The 18068-nt window shown below is 36.4% G+C and overlaps 1 protein-coding gene across 1 annotated transcript in view; it reads right to left on the minus strand.

The window, feature by feature from the left end:
* The window catches only part of SLC9C1 (solute carrier family 9 member C1), a 110643-nt gene that overhangs the window by 14900 nt on the left and 77675 nt on the right, over positions 1-18068 (minus strand). Inside the window, exons 17-23 of the mRNA XM_027962312.3 lie at positions 15762-15950; positions 14560-14709; positions 11579-11630; positions 10286-10434; positions 6288-6413; positions 4919-5017; positions 2927-3100 (exon numbers count right to left, since the gene is read on the minus strand). Of these exons, the coding sequence (XP_027818113.2) occupies positions 2927-3100; positions 4919-5017; positions 6288-6413; positions 10286-10434; positions 11579-11630; positions 14560-14709; positions 15762-15950 (939 nt within the window). The remainder of the gene's footprint in view (positions 1-2926; positions 3101-4918; positions 5018-6287; positions 6414-10285; positions 10435-11578; positions 11631-14559; positions 14710-15761; positions 15951-18068) is intronic.

The raw sequence follows: 18068 nt of genomic DNA on the forward strand, positions 1-18068 counted from the left end.
GAGTCTTCTCCACAGTTCAAAAGCATCAATTCTTTGGCGCTCTGCCTTCTTTACAGTCCAGCTCTCACATCCATACATGACCACAGGAAAAACCCATAGCCTTGACTAGACGGACCTTAGTCGGCAAAGTAATATCTCTGCTTTTGAATATACTGTCTAGGTACTGCCACTTGTTTTCTGTTTTTTTTTTTTTTTCTTTTTTTCAATTCTTCTCTGTCCCTTTCTCTCCTTTTAGTTTCTTCCTTTGTGGTTTGATGATTTTCTTTAGAGGTATGCTTTGTTCCCTTTTTCTCTAGCTTTATGTGTGTCTAGTTTAGGTTTTTGACTTGTGGTTACTATCAGGTTCATATATGTTAACCTGTAACTAGATCTACTTGTTTTAAACAGATAGTCATTTAAGTTCAAACATATCCTAAAATTACTTTCTTTACTCTCTTCTCCCAGGCTTTATGTCCTTGATGTCATATCCCTAACTATTTATTCTAGTCCTGGTTAACTTTACATTTTTTTTGTCTTTTAATCTTATAATAGCTTAATTGACTGATCCACAGGCTTTACTATATATTTGCCTTTACTAGTCAGTTATTTTTCCTTTCTTGACCTTTTTTACTGCCATCCCCAAACAACTCTTTTTAGTTCTAAAATGTTCATTTGATTCTTTTCTTCAATATTTCCTACGTCTTCTCTCATAAAGACTATCTTTTTCTTTAGTTGCTTGAACATGTTTCCCTTTAGTTCTTTGAATCTGTCCTTAGCTCTTTAGTGTCTTCATTTAGTCCATAGTCTGGGTAATTTCAGGGTTGTTCCACTCCCCCTTTCCACATTAAGGGTCACGTTTTCATGTTTCTTTGCTCGCTTAGTAATTCATGATTCCTGAAGATAAATTGTTGATATTCCAGATTCTGTTATCTCCCTGTGATCACTGCTGATGTTTGTTGCAGTAGACCCCTTCATTTACTGTCTGATAACCTTGACTTTGTACAGGTTGTGTTTTACGATTTGTTTCGTTTAATCAGTAGAAAACTCTAGGCATTTTCCATGATTGTGTAATTTCATGGTACTTAACTTCCAAACTGAAGTCTGCCAGGGCTTGCTCTCAGGCTTGTTTTAGTAAATTTAGAGTTAGTCTTCCTAGGCCATGATACTTGCTCTTAAGGTGTATTCCTTCTGGTCGCTCACCTGCATGCCAGAGGTTTTAAAAAGTCTCTCTTTTCTATCAGAACAGAACCTTAAATTATCTCAAATCCCTGATACTCCTTGACCTTTAACATCTCTGTTCCATTCTTACCAATCTGGCAATTTAGTTTTGTCTTACCTTGTGCATTTGCAGCCTATCCCTCAACCAAGGACTTGTGGACCACACAGATTCCTCAGGTCTCCCTCTGTGAACTCTGATCCTATGCCCCGCTCTACAGATTCCAATCTACTTTAGCTGCCGCAATTTCTAATCTCTCCCATCTCAGCGCAGCAGAATCATTATTTTCCATTTGGATTCTTATTGAACTGCAGTCAGGAACTGTCCCAGTCAGAGGGTGGAGGTGGATGTGGAGCTCATCTAGTGAATTTTTCTTCTCTTGAGGTTTCCAGACTTAACACTGCCTGTTTTCCAATGGTTGAAAATATTTGCCTCATATATTTTGTCAAGTTATGGTTATTTATGGTAAGTGTGCCCCTATGTTCTTAGTAACTTCCTTATATCCAGAAGCACAAGGCTAGAGTATTTTTATGCAAATGTCAGATATCATATAATTTCACATAAATATTCTAATATGCATTGTTGAATGATAGAGACAAAATTTTCCTTTGCCATCTTCTTCCTCCCCTTCCTCTTCCCTTTTTATTCCTTTGATTTGTTAAAAAATAAATGGGTTATTGGCCTGTTGACATCCCACACTCTAGATTTAGCTAATTATTCTCTCTTGGTGTCAGTTAACTTGTTTCCTGCATTTTCTGTAAACTGGTTGGACCTAGAGGCTTCAGGTTTTCTCTTTTCTTGTGCAAGAAGAGTCCATGGTGCTAGTACTTCTGTTGCATCAGATCCTGAAGCATGTGATGCCCAGTTGCCATTGTTTTAGTGATGCTAAGATTGTCTGTAGGTGATGTTAGCATGCTTTTTCATTATAAAGTGTGCTACTTACATTCCACTCAGTAGTTTTAGTATCAATTGGTGGTTATTGCGTAGGTCCATTATTTCATTGGGGCTGGATAAATGGAGATATTTTAATTCTTTTATTCTACACTTATTGGTTTGAATTCTTCTATCAGAATAAGTTTCCTCATCTTATTTTTTTTTGTAGTTTCTTTGAAAGAGTTCATAGAGGAAAGGCAAGATAAATGTTTAATTATTTCTTTTTTAAAATAAGCAATCCATTTTTAGAGACATAAGTTGATATCCTAGCAATCTTTTTAAAATAAAAAACTTGATACCATTATCAACTTATGAATTTTTATATGTTTGTGGTTTCATTATTTACAGTCATGTTCTTTTTGAATTCACATTAGGCCAGTGGGAGCTCCTGTTGCTTTGAGGATTTTGTTGTGAATTGTGTGTCAGAAACTTCTGTTCACTGTGCTCAACTTTCTATTAATAAATCCCAGCTCTTTGACTTTTTCCCTTCTTTGCCCTCCAAATTATGGCATTGACATTTAACATATCCCATCTAATTTCCCATGAGACATCTCATACAACCAGTTTCTCTCGTTAAATCCTTGTTCCAATATGGTAGGTTAACTTTTGCAAACCATTTTGCTAGGGCACTACATTGTGTACATAAAGTTCTGTAACAAGTTTTATTCCTTTATTATTCTTATTTCTTAAAATATTTTCATTAGACTACAAATACATACAAATACAAAAATAACTTTAAATTTGGTACTAGATATTTAACAAGCTATAATAATAAGACATAAGGTGACATTTTCTGACCTCTACTACAGTTTTGCAGGTGGCAGAATAGTTCATGGGTGCATTAGTCAAGCAGTTTAGCTCTCCTATTACTGCCCCACTGATCACAAAGTCTGTATAAGTTATCTGGTAATCTTTCTCCTCTGACTCCCAGATTATTTGATCAATTCCCAAACCTGGCTTTGATCTTTGAAGCTGTTCAATAACAAAGAAAAAAAAAATACATGTACCAGTTAACTTACCAAAAGTATTTAATTTATGGCTTTTCCCTTTAACAATTTTAATATTTAATGTATTACTCATAACTTTTAAAGTGAATTTAAAACATTCTTAAATACTCACATCTTTCTGATTCTACCAACTCAACCAATTAATACCTGTCATAGAATAGCTAAATGCCTAACTCAAATATAAGATAAACAACAGCTTATCTTAATAACTTTCAACCCTAATGCTGATCCTTTTAAAGTTTCTTGTTATCTATGGGAAAGTATGATGCTGGGAGCCAGCATGGGGAATCCTGCCCATGGCAAAGGTCATGAGGAAGGGGGCCTAGCAAAAAGCAAAGGCTGAGATCAGGCCTCAGGGGTACCCCTGGATTTTCCTGAGCATCTACCCCTAGAACCAAAGTCTGCCTGCTTTATTGCGCTATGCTTTCCACCTACTCTTCTGATGTAACAGGGGACTATCCCCTACCACCTTTCTCTGGAAAGAGTTAGCTTAGAGATCCAGATAACAGTCTCCTGCATATAAAAGGAGTGTCTCAGCTCAAACCCCTCTGACGGCTCTCTAACTTGCCTGACAGTTAGAGACTTTTACAACTTGTGATAGTTTACAGCCCCCAACCGCGAGAGGCACGAAGCTTAAAGCATCTTAAAGATATAGAGCCTTTTCTAAAAGGCAAAAAATTATATTGGTGATGGATTTCACTGTTGAGTCAATGACTGCTGCCAGGCCTCCATATTCTTTATCTTTTAGGCACCTGGAGGATATTAATCAATGTAATTGGGATATAGAAAAAGGAATATAGTAGTTTTGATGTTAGCAACACTAGACTTTTGAGTTAATGAATTTTCTCTTTGTTATAAATCACTGCACTCCTCTTTTTTTGTTATAAATTGTTGTGTCCTTGCTATGTAAGAATGTAACCTTAATTAGTGCTTTCTGAGAGTGGCACCAGACTTTAGTAAGAACAACACTTTTAAGGCAAATAAGTTTTCTGGTTGACGGACCCTTATCAGAAAAGGGCCATAAAATGCTAATAGGCCTCCTGGCCAGAAGATGATGTATATCACCTAAGACTTGTGTATACAGCTAGGTATACAGAGAGAAAGCCTGGTCTCAATAAGAGTCAGGTCTGCTGACACTGCATAATTTTGTATTACCCATTGATCTCTATGTATAACCAAAAGTATAAAAAGCTTTTCTGGTCAATAAAGGATGGGCAAGTGCCTGGAAAGACTGGTTCCCCCATGTCTTCTTTTCTTTCTTACTTTATTTTCTAGCTGATTCCCATCTGGGGCATAGAGGCTAGCCGTGTCTACTTATTTGCCTGGGCTTCTAAGACCCACTCAAGAGGGAGCCCAAGACGGGGTACCCTCCGCTATTCAAGCGGGCACCGGTGGCCTACGTAGGTGGTGCAAGTTTCTTGTCTTGAGACTTTATTAGCTTCCCATAAACCAAGTTATTCAGCCTCTTTTCTCCACTAATTTTCCTACTACGCTATTCTTTCCTAATCTCTCTTTTCTAATTAAATAGTCCTTTCTAAGACGCCGACTCCATTCCTGCTTTGAATTCCCTGGATCCACTGGGGCTGGACCCCGACAGTGTGGCTTAACAAGTGATAGCTGGTGTTATTCATTGTGTTTGAGGAAGAGAACTGTTGTTTGGATAGTAGCTGCTGTCCTAAAAAAAGGATTAATAGAATTCTTACCATTGAAAGAGATTTATTCCCAATTATGTAATGTTTTTAACTAATGCTCACAAGTGCATTTATAAATATCTCTGCCTTACCTTTACCATGCCTGAAATAATTACATAAATTCCTTTAGGCTCATCACCTTCTTCAAATATATCATTTCCACAATCAAATGTTACAACTCTGGATCTTTCCTAAAAAGTGTCACCAAATACATAAGCTATAAATAATATTTTAGCAGTGATTTGAGTTTACATTTTAATAAAAGTTTTATGCTTTAAAGTAAATATTACTCAAAAAGATCTGAGACATTGTATTAGTAATAAATTGTAAACGAAAATAGAAATTATGGCTAAAAAAGAGAAAGTGGATATTAATGAATATATGTAATTTCAGGTGGGGTATTTATACATAAATTGGAAAACAATCTAACTTAGGAATTAGAATGTATGGAAAGGTGAAAATATTTCTTTGGATGAAAAATAATCTGGACACATACAAGCTAATGGCACATATATGTCTTAGATATACTTATGCTCTAAACAGCTGATGAGGTAATAAAAATTTAATCATTCAAAATATTTTAACCAGGTGAAAAAAAATATAGTTGGTCTTTTGGAACTTACTAGATATAGTAAGAACAGGTTAAATCCATTTATTTGTTCATCCCAGAAACACTTATTGAACACCAAGTATGGGAGATACAACATGATAGGCACTGAGTAGTCAAAGTTTAATGAGGAAAAAATTATAGAAGGGAGGAGAGGTGTAAAGGTAATAATTGTAATTATGCTATAATAAAGGTGTATAATGGAGGCAATGGTGACATCTTTTGTCCTCCAAACATAGGTTGGTCTTTTACTGGTATCTGACTCTAAAGCCTGCTTTTTAGAGAATGTTTCCAGAGAAGAAATCAGCAGAGGCCGTTTGGTGGTGGTGGTGGTGGGGGTGTGTTGGTGAAAACATTTTACGATCAGTATATAGCACTCATAGAGAAACAGAATTTAAAAAGCATAAAGTTCTTGGGGTATCATGAGTGAAACAAAAGTGAAAGTGTTTAGTCACTCAGTCATGTCCAATTCTTTGCGACCCCATGGACTGTAGCCTGCCAGGCTCCTCTGTCCATGGAATTCTCCAGGCAAGAATAGTGGAGCGGGTAGCCATTGCCTTCTTCAGGAGATCTTCCTGAGCCAGGGATTAAACCAGGGCCTCCCGCACTGCAGGCAGATTCTTTACCCTCTGAGTTGGGGTATATGACATATGGATAACTAAAGGTAAAGATGGAGAGATAAGTAGGGGGCAGATTATGGGAGAACTTTGCATGTCATTCAAAGGGATTTTGATTTTGATGTTACTCTATAGGTAATCAAGAATAACAAAGAGTATCATGGCTAAATCTTTAATTTTTAAAAGATCATTTATTGGTACATTAGAGATATTGTTAGCAGGAAATACAAATATTACCTGAATGAAGCTTATATGTTCTTTGTCTTTATGTAGCCATGGGATATGATAGAGTGCTTCATCAACAGTAAGAGGTTTATATGTAGGTTGAAAATCAAGTATGTCTCTTTTTTTGGCCATTATTATCTAAAACCACCAAAGTTAAGAAAGGAGGTGAACAAAACTGGTGTTAATGAAATGTTTAAAACAATTATGATTTTGTACCATTTCCTTTTCTTGATCTCCTGAGATTTCTGTTCTTCCATGGAAAACTTCAACCTATCCCCTCTTGGAGCATTTTTCTATGTTATCTTTATTCTGAAGTCATAGATTATTTTTAAAAGTAAATCTTTTTACGGAAGTATAGCAGATATGCAAAAGTGCACAAGCCCTAAACGTCTGCTCAAAGAACATTTACAACATAAAAGCATTTGCGTAACTATAACCAAGATTAAAAACATCTATTGCACTAAGGTGCCTCCTTTATGTTCTCTAGTCATTACTTCTACCCCAAATTAACACTCTTCTTCTATTACCATGGTTTAGCTTTTGTCTAGTTTTGAGTGGTATCTGCATGAAATCAGTGTATGTACTTGTTTGTGTTTCATTTATTCAACGTTATGTTTCTGAAGTTCATCTATAACGTTCAGTTCAGTTCAATCACTCAGTCATGTCTGACTCTTTGCGACGCCATGGACTGCAGCACACTAGGCCTGCCTGTCCATCACCAACTCCCGGAGTTTACTCAAACTCTTGTCCATTGAGTCAGTGATGCCATCCAGCCATAATCTTGCAAGGAGCAAAAATTCTTTCCATGTTCACTGTTGTGTAGTGTTATGTTTTATCAATATACCACAGCTTTATTTATCTATTGCTGATTGACATTTGGGCTGTTCCAGTTTGGAACTTTTGAAATGCCACTTGCTATGAGTGCTTGTTCACTGTACATATGTACACATTTCTGTTGTATACCTGATTATATAATTTAATTTCTATGTCTTAAGATATGTATATGTCCAAATTTAGTAAATTCTGCCAAACAATTTTCCAAAGTGATTGCATCAGTTTATACTCTCTTTCTAATGTTCCAGTTATTCCACATCATTGCCTGCATTTGATATTGTCAGGCTCTTTTTTTTTAAGTATTTTGATGATTATGTATTGGTATTTTATCTTAGTTTTTTATTTGCATTAAGCTTATGATGATGACACTTGGCATCTTTTCTTATATTTACTGGGTACTAGAATGTTCTCTGTTGGGAAGTGCCTGTTTAAACTTTTTGCTGTTTTTTTAAAAACGTGAATTTTCTGTCTTGTTCTTATTGATTTGTAAGATATATTATGAAAATAAGCCCTTTGTTGGATATATTTATTTTGAAAATATCCTCTACCTGTTTTGTGAACTGTCTTATCATTATCTTGTATCTTTCTTTGCCTCTCATCTTCTGCATTACTGTCTTCTGTATTTAGTTAATTTTTTTTGTAGTGAAACACTAGAAACTCCCTTCTTGCCTATTTTTATGTAATTTTTTAGTTATTTCCCTTTTTATTACCATGGGAATTACATTTAGCATCCTAAAATATAACTCTTTAATTTGAATTTATACCAGTTTAACTCCCATAACATACAACACTCTGTTCCTTTAACAGTTCCATCCTTACCCCTTGTAGTTGACGTCACAAAATTATATCTTTGTATGTTGTCTATCCAAAACATAAATGAATATTTTAAAATGCTTTCATCTCTTCAATTATGTAGAAAACAAAGTATAGCATTATAAGTCAAAGATATAAAATTGCTAGATTTTGGACAAATAGTTACTTTAAAAAATGTATTAGTGTCTTAAATCATGTCGAAAACAAAAAGTAGAGTCAGACATCCTTATTACAACAATACTAGCTTTAATAATTGCCCATGTACTTACCTTTATTGAGGTTTTTATTTCTTCATATAGATTTGAGTTATTATCCAGTGTCCTTTCATTTCCATCTGCATGACATATTTTAGCATTTCTTTCAGGGCAGGTATAGTGGTAATGAACTCCCTCAGCTTTTGTTTGTTTGAGAATGTCTTCATTTTCCTCTCACTTCTTAAAGACAGTTTTGCTGGATATAAGGTTCTTAGTTGATTTTTGCTGCTGCTGTTTAGTCACTAATTTGTGTCTGACTCTTTGTGACCCCAGGGACTAGCCCGCCAGGTTCCTGGATCCATGGGATTTCCCAGACAAGAATGCTGGAGTGGGTTGTTATTTTCTTCTTCAGAGGATCTTTCCAGCCCATGGGTCAAACCTGTGTCTTCTGCTTGGCAGGCAACTTCTTTACCACTTAGCCACCTGGGAAGCCCTCTTAGTTGACTACTCTTTTCCTTCTAGTACTTTGAACATATCAGCCCACTTTCATCTGGTCTCCAAAATTTCTGATGAGAAATCTGATGATGATCTTACTGAGGATCCCTTGTATGTGATGATTTTTTAATCTTTTGCTGAATTCAAAGTTCTCTGTCTTTCAGCAATTTGGTTATAATATGTCTTCGTGTGGGTCTATTTGAGTTCATCTTACTTGAAGTTCACTGAGCTTCTTAGATGTTAATATTCATGCTTAGTGTCAAGTTTAGAAAGTTTTAAGCCAATACTTCTTTAAATTTCCTCTCTGTTCCTTTCTCTCTCTCTCTCTCTCTCTCTCTCTCTCTCTCGTCTTCATGGGACATCTACAATGCGTATGTTGGTCCACTGATGGTTTCTCACTGGTCCCTTAGACTCTGCTCACTTTTCTTCAATTTTTTTCTTTCTATTCTTCACATAATATAATTTCCATGGTCCTGTTTTCAAGGCGACTTGTTTTTCTACCTGCTTAAATGTGCCTTTTAGTTCCTGCTACATGTGTGTTACATATAGTTTACCTTCAGTTCAGCTTAAGATTTAGAGTTTCTGATTACTACTGTGAATACAATATTTTTCCACATTTTCTTTAGTTGTGGAATATTTTTAATGTTGATCTTGTTTCTGGAAGCCCTGTTGAATTATTTTATTGGTCCCATATTATCGATTTGAAGTTAATTCTCAGGGTTTTAGATTAAACAATCAATAAGCAATAATAGTTTTTCCATTCTCCAAAACTTTCATGTTTCAAGTTCCTTTTGTTTTTCTGCTAAGACCTACAAACACAGCTTTCACTACTTGGAATGAACTATTCATTCTTATTTTTTCCTGGCTTTAATGGGAATATTGCTTAATGTTTTACCATCTAATACAATGTTTGCTCCATATTTTTAATATATATTCTTCATCTAGTTAAGAATGCTACTTCTTTTACTAGCCTTTGGACATTCTGAATAAGAGTTGAATTTTATCAAATGACTTGTCTTCTTCGATCTCTCAATGAGTGAGTTATATAGCTATTTTGGGAGACAAAACCTTTTTAGTTATAGCATATCATGCTTTGCCTATACTGCCAGATTCAATTAGCTACTATTATGATAAAAAGTTTTATGTATGTATTCACAAGTATAATAGCTTTATTTTTTTTCTTATACTATTCCTGATTTGGGGCATAAATTTTATACTTACAGAATGAGTTGGGACCCTCTCTATCTTTTTACATTTCCAAATACCATTTAAACAACTTGAAGAAAGAAAATTTAATTAATTTTTACCCTATAATTGAGTGTTCTTATAAATCACAGTTTCTATGGGAAAATTATTTCGGTGTCACAGATAATTGCCAGGAACATACTAATACCCAGTCTAGCCTAGGATGAGGAACGATTTCCTTATACCTTTGTTTTGGGTACAAAGCATAGAAAGATGTGGTCCCTCATTGTGGCAAGAAAGGAAAGAGAAGTTGACCACTAGAGTTGCAGGAAGGAAGCTCTTCTAGTAGGTATTTTTCTTTAGACAATTATTTCAAGTTATGTGTTTACATTGCAGAAATGGCCTATATTGGAAAGGACTGAAAGCAGGTTAGAAGATCATAAATGACTATCAAGTAAGTATATTTGCTTTGAAAATATTCCACCATACCTTATTAATTTCAGAACCTTCAATTTTATGAAGAATGCCTTTTAATCTGAAAACTTTAACAATTTCTTTCGCTAAACTGAGCATGACATTAATCTCCTCCTTTGTTTTCATAGTGACAGCAATTTCTGGGTGATCATACTCTAAGTAGCCTGAAAAATAACAAAATATTTTCAAATGAAATAGGACATTGCTTAAATATTTCATGTGGACAGTAAGCTAATATTTATTTTCTAAACCCATGTAGCACAATTCTTATCCCAGGGAAATGTATCTCTCCCTAAAGAGATTTCTGCAATCGATCAAAATTCACCCATAATTGCAGAGTTCTGCCTGACATTCCCTTGTCGGCAGCCCATACTATGTCTAAGCCCATGAAGAAGGACAGACAACCCTAGTCCTAGGATTAACAGTTATACTAATGCACCTACTCTGGACACTGAGAGGCTCTCCTGGGCTCTAGGTCTAAAGTTTATGACCCAATTTTTTATTCTGTTTGAATTAAGACTTCTGATGATGGATTGTGTGCCTAAACATGGCTTCTGATCAAGTCCTCTCCTCATTCTGGGTCATTTCCACCCATCCTGCCTTTTCATCCACTTAGGAGTTTTTCTTGGTCATGACCTCTTGTCTGGCTTGACAACTATCTGCCATGCATGATTGGGCTCATTGCAGGTTTGCTGTGTTCTTTTACTGTCCACCATCTGGTACCAAACTCTCTATTCTGAACATATAAACACTATGCCATAGAGATGTCTATCTCACTCCCAGGATTTGTCTTGCACTAGGATCATGACCTGGCACAATTCAGAGAACACGCTGTTGTCATGTTTGAGCACTGAGCCTTCTAGCAGCCAAACCAGCAATTCCATGAGATTCTGTTCTGATTTCAACTCATTTTAAAGCCTAAATCCTCAGATGGCAACTCTGTGGCAAACGGAGAAAAAAATAACTTCTTTCCTTGTGTGGCTCAGGATAGTATGTTTGGAAGAAAATAGAATTTATAGCATGATAAAGACATGTACAATCATGGCATGCTAATGTGTTTTCTTTTAACAGAAATGAAAAGGTCTTCATTGTCACATAAGGCAGAAAAAACAAATGTGGAGGGGTAATACTACACTATTCTCATTCAGTCAAGGATATGATCATGTTGATTGTTGGAGATATTCACTTTATTATTGATAAGAAGTAGATCTCCTCAAAGATCGGTTTAGTTCTCAAAACCATTTCCTCTCTAAAGGAATGATGATAAGCAGACGGTCCTGCTAGATCTTTAAGGTGAGAGGTACCTACCTAGTTCTTTCATAGCATATCCTGTGTTCTTCGTTACCCTCCTTAATAACATCTACGGAACAAAAGAAATGTTATTCCTATTGGAAAACAAACTGGCATAAAAAGCCTTTACATTTGCAACAGATTAATTTTTTACATAAATTAATAACTGTAAAGAAAAATATGATGGAAACTTTTCTGGAATTAGAATTGAATTTTGTGCATGTGTGCCAAGTCACTTCAGTCATGTCCAACTCTTTGCAATGCTGTGGACTGTAACCATCCAGGCTCCTCTGTCCATGGGATTCTTCAGGCAAGAATACTGGAGTGGGTTGCCATGTCCTCCTCCAGGGGATCGTCCTGACTCTGGAATTGAACCCATGTCTCTTGTGTCTCCTGCATTAGCAGGCGGGTTCTCTATCACTAGCGCCACCTGAGAATTTTGTGCAATGAATTTTATTTTACTCCTGCAAGAGTGGTGTAGAGGATGAGAAGTGGCATTACTTAGGCTGATTTTGAGAAACCTAAAGTAAGTCATATATTTTTTCTTAAAATAACTTACTCTAGGATACTGTTGATTCTGAAAAATACAGGCATGTGAGGTATTTCCCATTCAGTTTTTGAGAACCTCTGAATTTAGGAAATACATGTGGTTTTCAACCTTAAATGAGATAGAAGTTTTAACAAAAATATGTGGGAGCAGAAATGAAGACTGAAACTGGCCACTATCTTAAATATTCAAGTTCTTTTGTATCTTCTACTGTGTATCCTCAGTATGAGTGAGTATAAAAGGTAACAAAATTCAGCAAAGTTGTTTTAAAGTTACAAGTGGTGAAGAGAGAAAAGGTACAGTGATTTGTGTTCAACTACATATTGAGTGTTCAATGTTCTCAACTACAGAACTTTGGGCATATGACAAATAGCATTAAAATGTTCTAAATTATCTTGATGACTGTCTAATTTCACTCAATGGCAAACTTAGGGGCACACTTCAGTGTTAATCCGACTCAACTGAGAAAATGAAAAATAAAATATAGAACTTAGGCCCTAGCATTCTGTTTTCTGTTTACTAGTTGTGTATGTGACTTTGGACATAATCATTAAATTAGCTTCATTTCTTGGCTTCATTTTTCTCATCTGTTGTTGGGGTCCTTTAATGGACTTGGACCTGGCAGTCTGGAGGCGATGATAAGAAAGTGAAAGAGAGAAAGGGGCTGATATTCCCTGGTTTACGCAGAAAACCAATAAAGTCCCTGACACAGGACTTGTGTCTCTCACAAAGGCACTGGGCGCCCTCTCGAGGTGGGGTGAAGGCACAGGGCGCCTTCTCGAGAGAGTCTTAGAAGCCCAGGCAGGAGAGTGAGCAAGACGGGTCTCTGCACTCCAAGGAATCAGCTGAAGAGAGAGAGAGAGAGAGAGAGAGAGAGAGAGAAAGCCCTGATGGAGCAAAGGTGCTTTAATGATTTTTCTGAGTATATATAGGCTGTAGTACAAGAAGTTTCTTTCGTCAATGATAAAGATCAGAAAACCAAATGTACAGTAACCGTTACCAAGGGAACAGGGATGATGATGGCCACAAGGTCAGGAGACAATCCATATCTCAAGAAAGGGGATCGAGACTAAGCAGTTTTGTCGTAAAGAGAATGTTTACTAAAGGAGATTCAAGCCTGTCTCACACAATGACCCCAGTTCCTAGGAACAGCGTGGTGTTCCGCTTAAAAAGAAACAGAGGACTTGTGAGAAACCGCACGTAGGAATCCTCCTGTTAAACATTCCCTGACAATCTGTAAAATGGGGGAATTAGATATGGTTTCCCTCTAAATAAGTTACTGGTACTTCTTTTGACTTATCAGATCCCCATCCTTCATTTTCACTATTTACTGTGGGAAAATCAAGCATATAGAGACACAGAAGGAGCTTTGGAAATTATGAGGAGGGTCTGTCTGCTCAATCCTGCCATCACTTATCATTCACCAGTGTTTCCTATTTAATACATCTTAGCCCGATAGATCCTGGAACTTGCATTGAGAGAAGCTGATTTGTGCACATGGGTTTCATGATAGCTCCAAAAGGACCAAAATGTGTGCTCCAAGAGGTTCATAACTTGTTTTTTTTTGTTTTTTACTCATTTAAAGTATACAATTAAATGGTTTTTAATACATTCATGGTATTGTGCAATCATCCTCACAATCAATTTTAAAACATCTTCATCCTCCAAAAAGAAATTTCATAACCATTACAGTTCCTCCTCATCCACACCCACCCCCTACCCCCAGCCATAGACAACCAGTAGTCTGTTTTCTGTCTGTACAGATTTGCCTGTTCTGGACATTTCTTATATATTGAATCATACTGTAAGTGCTTTGTGACTATCTTCTTTCACTTAGCATGCTTTCAAAGTTCATTCATGCCATAGTATTGATACTTCATTCTTTTTATTGCTTAATAATCTTAGTATTCCATTGTGCAATTACATCACATTTTATTTATCAGTTCAACAGCTGGTAGACATGTGGGTTGTCTCAACTTTTTGGCTGGTATGAATAATGCTATTTACAATAGTCAAGACAGGGAAGCAACGTAAATGTCCTTTGACAGATGAATGGATAAAGATTATGTGGCACATATACACAATGGAAGCCGACTCTTTGCGACCCCATAGACTGCAGCCTATCAGGCTCCTCCGTCCATGGGATTTTCCAGGCAAGGGTGCTGGAGCAGACTGCCATTTCCTTCTCCATAATAAGAAGAAAATACTCTTATTTGCAGAAACATAGATGGACCTAGAGGAGCCTCATAACTTGCTAATGTGTCATAGACACTTCAGTAAGGAGTCATCTGAGTAATATAAATGTAGATTGGTTTCTGTTTTTGCAAAAATTTCTCAGCAAACCAGGAGTCAGAGATCACCTCTACATATGTAGAAAGAAGACATGATGCGTGAGGGCAACTGAGGAGTGAGGGAAATAAACCATTTTCTTAGTATTTAAAGTTTCCCTCACCTGTTTAACCTGTTTAGAACTTGCAATCTTATCAATTATAGTCATTATATCTGCTTCGCCTTGGACATATCCTTTTAGTATAGCATATCTAAAGGACAGCTGATGACTCATCCTTTTATCTAATATTTGCAGCAACCTTGGTGTTACAAGCTGAAAAAACAAGACTATATTTAATATAATTTCTACAAATTATGGTTGATTTTATGTTAGCTAGTTTAAAATAGGTGGTAATAAGAAATGACATACTCTCTGGTAACCATAGCAACTTGTCAAGATTCTTATTTTATTCACAGAATCTCTGTAACTTTGTGGCTAGAGCTATTTCCCCATAACTAGTAATATTAGATGCCCATGTTTAGTTTTTACTTATTTCCATTGTAGAGAATTGCATCATATTTTAAGTGGTTTTATTCTTGGAAAACAACGTGGTTAATCCTCTGGGCTTAGGTCACAAAATGACTGTCTGTGAAGTGCTGCCACTTTTACCTACTAACCCTCCCACTGAACTTTTCACTAGATGATTCATAGTTCATTTGAGTTAGAGCTCACCACAACTATGGTCCTTATCTGACCCCACAATTAACTTCTCATTGTTTCTTTGCTGAGGTCTCCAGCTTATCTGTCACCACTGTACTGTCTGTCTCCTAGCTTCAGCAGAACTGGCCGGTCCCTATATTTTCCTGTCTTTGCTCCACAGTGCTCCACACTCATACAGAAAATAGTTACTTGTTATATTGCTATAGAAAGACACATTAGACAAGTAAATGTCATTTTAGATGCTGTGATTTTATGATACTATGAGTTTATATAACACAAAACGTGTATTTTTCAGTTTCTTAATTTGTATGAATATATACTACTTGCATTGTCACTACAAACATACATGGTTTGCTTTGCTAATTCCTATCATTTATTTCAGGTATTCATAAGAATAAATGTTACTTTGGGGTTTCCATATGCTTTCTACTAAAAGGAAAGGCTGTGATGAGTATTTCCGTACTTTCATGTGCTAAATGAATCTCTACTGTAATTTAGATATTCATAATACAATCTGTTATGAGACTTAACTTGTCAAAAGAATCTAAATATAAACATCAGCCCAACAGAAAGTGGAAACCACTAAACTAGTAAGCTGATTTTCATCCATATTTCATAAAGTAGTTAGGAGAAATTTGAAGCTGCTCGATTTAATAGTTCTTTACCTTCAAAATGCGTAGGATGCGAAGAAATCTAACAACTTTCATAATGATGGCTGTTTGTACCAAATCAAAAATATAATAATTAATGGAATTTGTCTCAATCAGCATTACATCTATGATGCCAACTAATGTAATTGTTAGCTCAAATAGATTCCAGGCATGGAAAAAATATTCCTTCCTCATTGCTGCAATCTGTTGGTTTAAAAATAAATTGTACTACCTTATTTGTTTTTGCTTTCACAACATTACTTTTCATAATAACTGAAACATGAATAGTTAAGTTTTTCTCTGATCTACCTTAAGACTCTACCTGTCTGAAATACTAGTAAGTGATCACATCAACTTGAAATTAAATGGTTAAAACATTAAAGCATCTATTCCAAGACAGAAAATATTCAAAATACCTACTCATTCATTCATTCTTTATTTATTTAAAAATATTTTATTGAAATCTTACTATAAATAAGCAGGTCAAGAAGCAACAGTTAGAATCAGGCATGGAATAATGAACTGGTTCAAAATTGGGAAAGGAATACATCAAGGCGCTATATTGTCACCCTGTTTATTTAACTTATATGCAGAGTACATCATGCAAAATGCCAGACTGGATGAATCACAAGCTGGAATCAAGATTGCTGGGAGAAACATAAACAACCTCAGATATACAGATGATACCCACTCTAATAGCAGAAAGTGACGAGGAACTGAAGAGCCTCTTGTTGAGGGTGAAAGAGGAGAGTGAAAGAGCAGGCTTAAAACTCAACATTCAAAAAACAAAGATCACAGCATCTGGTCCCATCATTTCATGGCAAATAGGTGGGGGAAAAGTGAAAACAGTGTTAGGTATTATCTTCTTGGGCTCCAAAGAAGCCCAAGTCACTGTGGATGCTGACTGCAACCATGAAATTAAAAAATGTTGCTCCTTGGAAGAAAAGCTATAACAAACCTAGACAGCATATTAAAAAGCAGAGATATTACTTTGCCAGCAAAGGTCCACATAGTCAAAGCTATGGTTTTTCCAGTAGTCATGTACAGATGTGAGAGTTGGACCATAAGAAGGCTGAGGGCCAAAGAAGTGATGTGTTCAAATTGTGCTGGAGAAGACTCTTGAGAGTCCCTTGGACAGCAAGGAGATCAACTCCTTAATCCTTAAGGAAATCAACTCTGAGTATTCACTGGAAGGACTGATGCTGAAGCTGAAACTCCAATACCTTGGCCACCTGATGCAAAGAGTCAACTCATCGGAAAATATTTTGATACTGGGAAAGACCGAGGGCAGGAGAAGGGGGTGACAGAGGATGAGATGGTTGCATAGCATCACCAACTCAATGTACATGAATTTGAGCAAACTCCAGGAAATAGTGAAGGACAGGGAAGCCTGGTGTACTGCAGGTTCCATGGGGTCGCAAAGAGTCAGACAGGACTTAGTGACTGAAGAACAGCAACTGTAACTAAGAGAGTGGGAACAGTCAAAAATGATTGTGGATTCCAGCCTGGGAAATTAGATATCCAGTGGAACTTTGAAGGAAGAGTAGGTTTAGAGATGATAAATTTATTTTGAATAAATTATTTCAGGTATTATTTTGTTGTAGAGACCCAATCATCAGTTGTCTATATGATCTGAGGCTCTGAACAAAATCCAAGCAGGAGACATAAGTTTGGGAGTCATGAGACTATGAATGGTAGTTGATGCCAGAGAAGTGACTGAGATAGCCTGGCCCATGAGACTCTATCTTATAAGTCATGTCCGTGCCTCTTGTTTTATTTTCCATATCCTCCACGCAGATTTAACATCTCTCCAGTCTTCATCCTGACCAACCCATCTCTAAGCTCCTGTCCTTAGGAATAGGGTTCCTTGTGTGTGTCCCATTGTCACTTCTGAGTTTTCCTTTGTTCCTGTTGCCTATTCCACTCCATACTCAGATGTTCCGTCTCTACTTTTACTCCTATTCATTCTTCAAAGCTCAGCTCAAGCATCTCCTTTCCTTAATAGACTTGTTTCTCTGACTCTACTATTCTGTATAAGAAATTCCCGTGTTTTCCAATAGCACCCTGTGTATTTCTTTATCATAATACTTATACTAATTTGTAATTTTGATTAATTTGTTGTTTTTAGCAACCTGATCTTCCTACTCACTATAATTCAGAGAAAGTGAAAGAGATAGACATATCTATGCCAGGGAGAGCAAAAGCTTCATTGTAAATTAAGAAAATGTCATTAGTTCAGTTCAGTCACTCAGTTGTGTCTGACTCTGTGACCCCATGGACCACAGCACGCCAGGCTTCCCTATCCATCACCAACTCCCAGAG

Source organism: Ovis aries, chromosome 1 (genome assembly GCF_016772045.2).
Source record: "Ovis aries strain OAR_USU_Benz2616 breed Rambouillet chromosome 1, ARS-UI_Ramb_v3.0, whole genome shotgun sequence".
NCBI classification, from domain to species: Eukaryota; Metazoa; Chordata; class Mammalia; order Artiodactyla; family Bovidae; genus Ovis; species Ovis aries.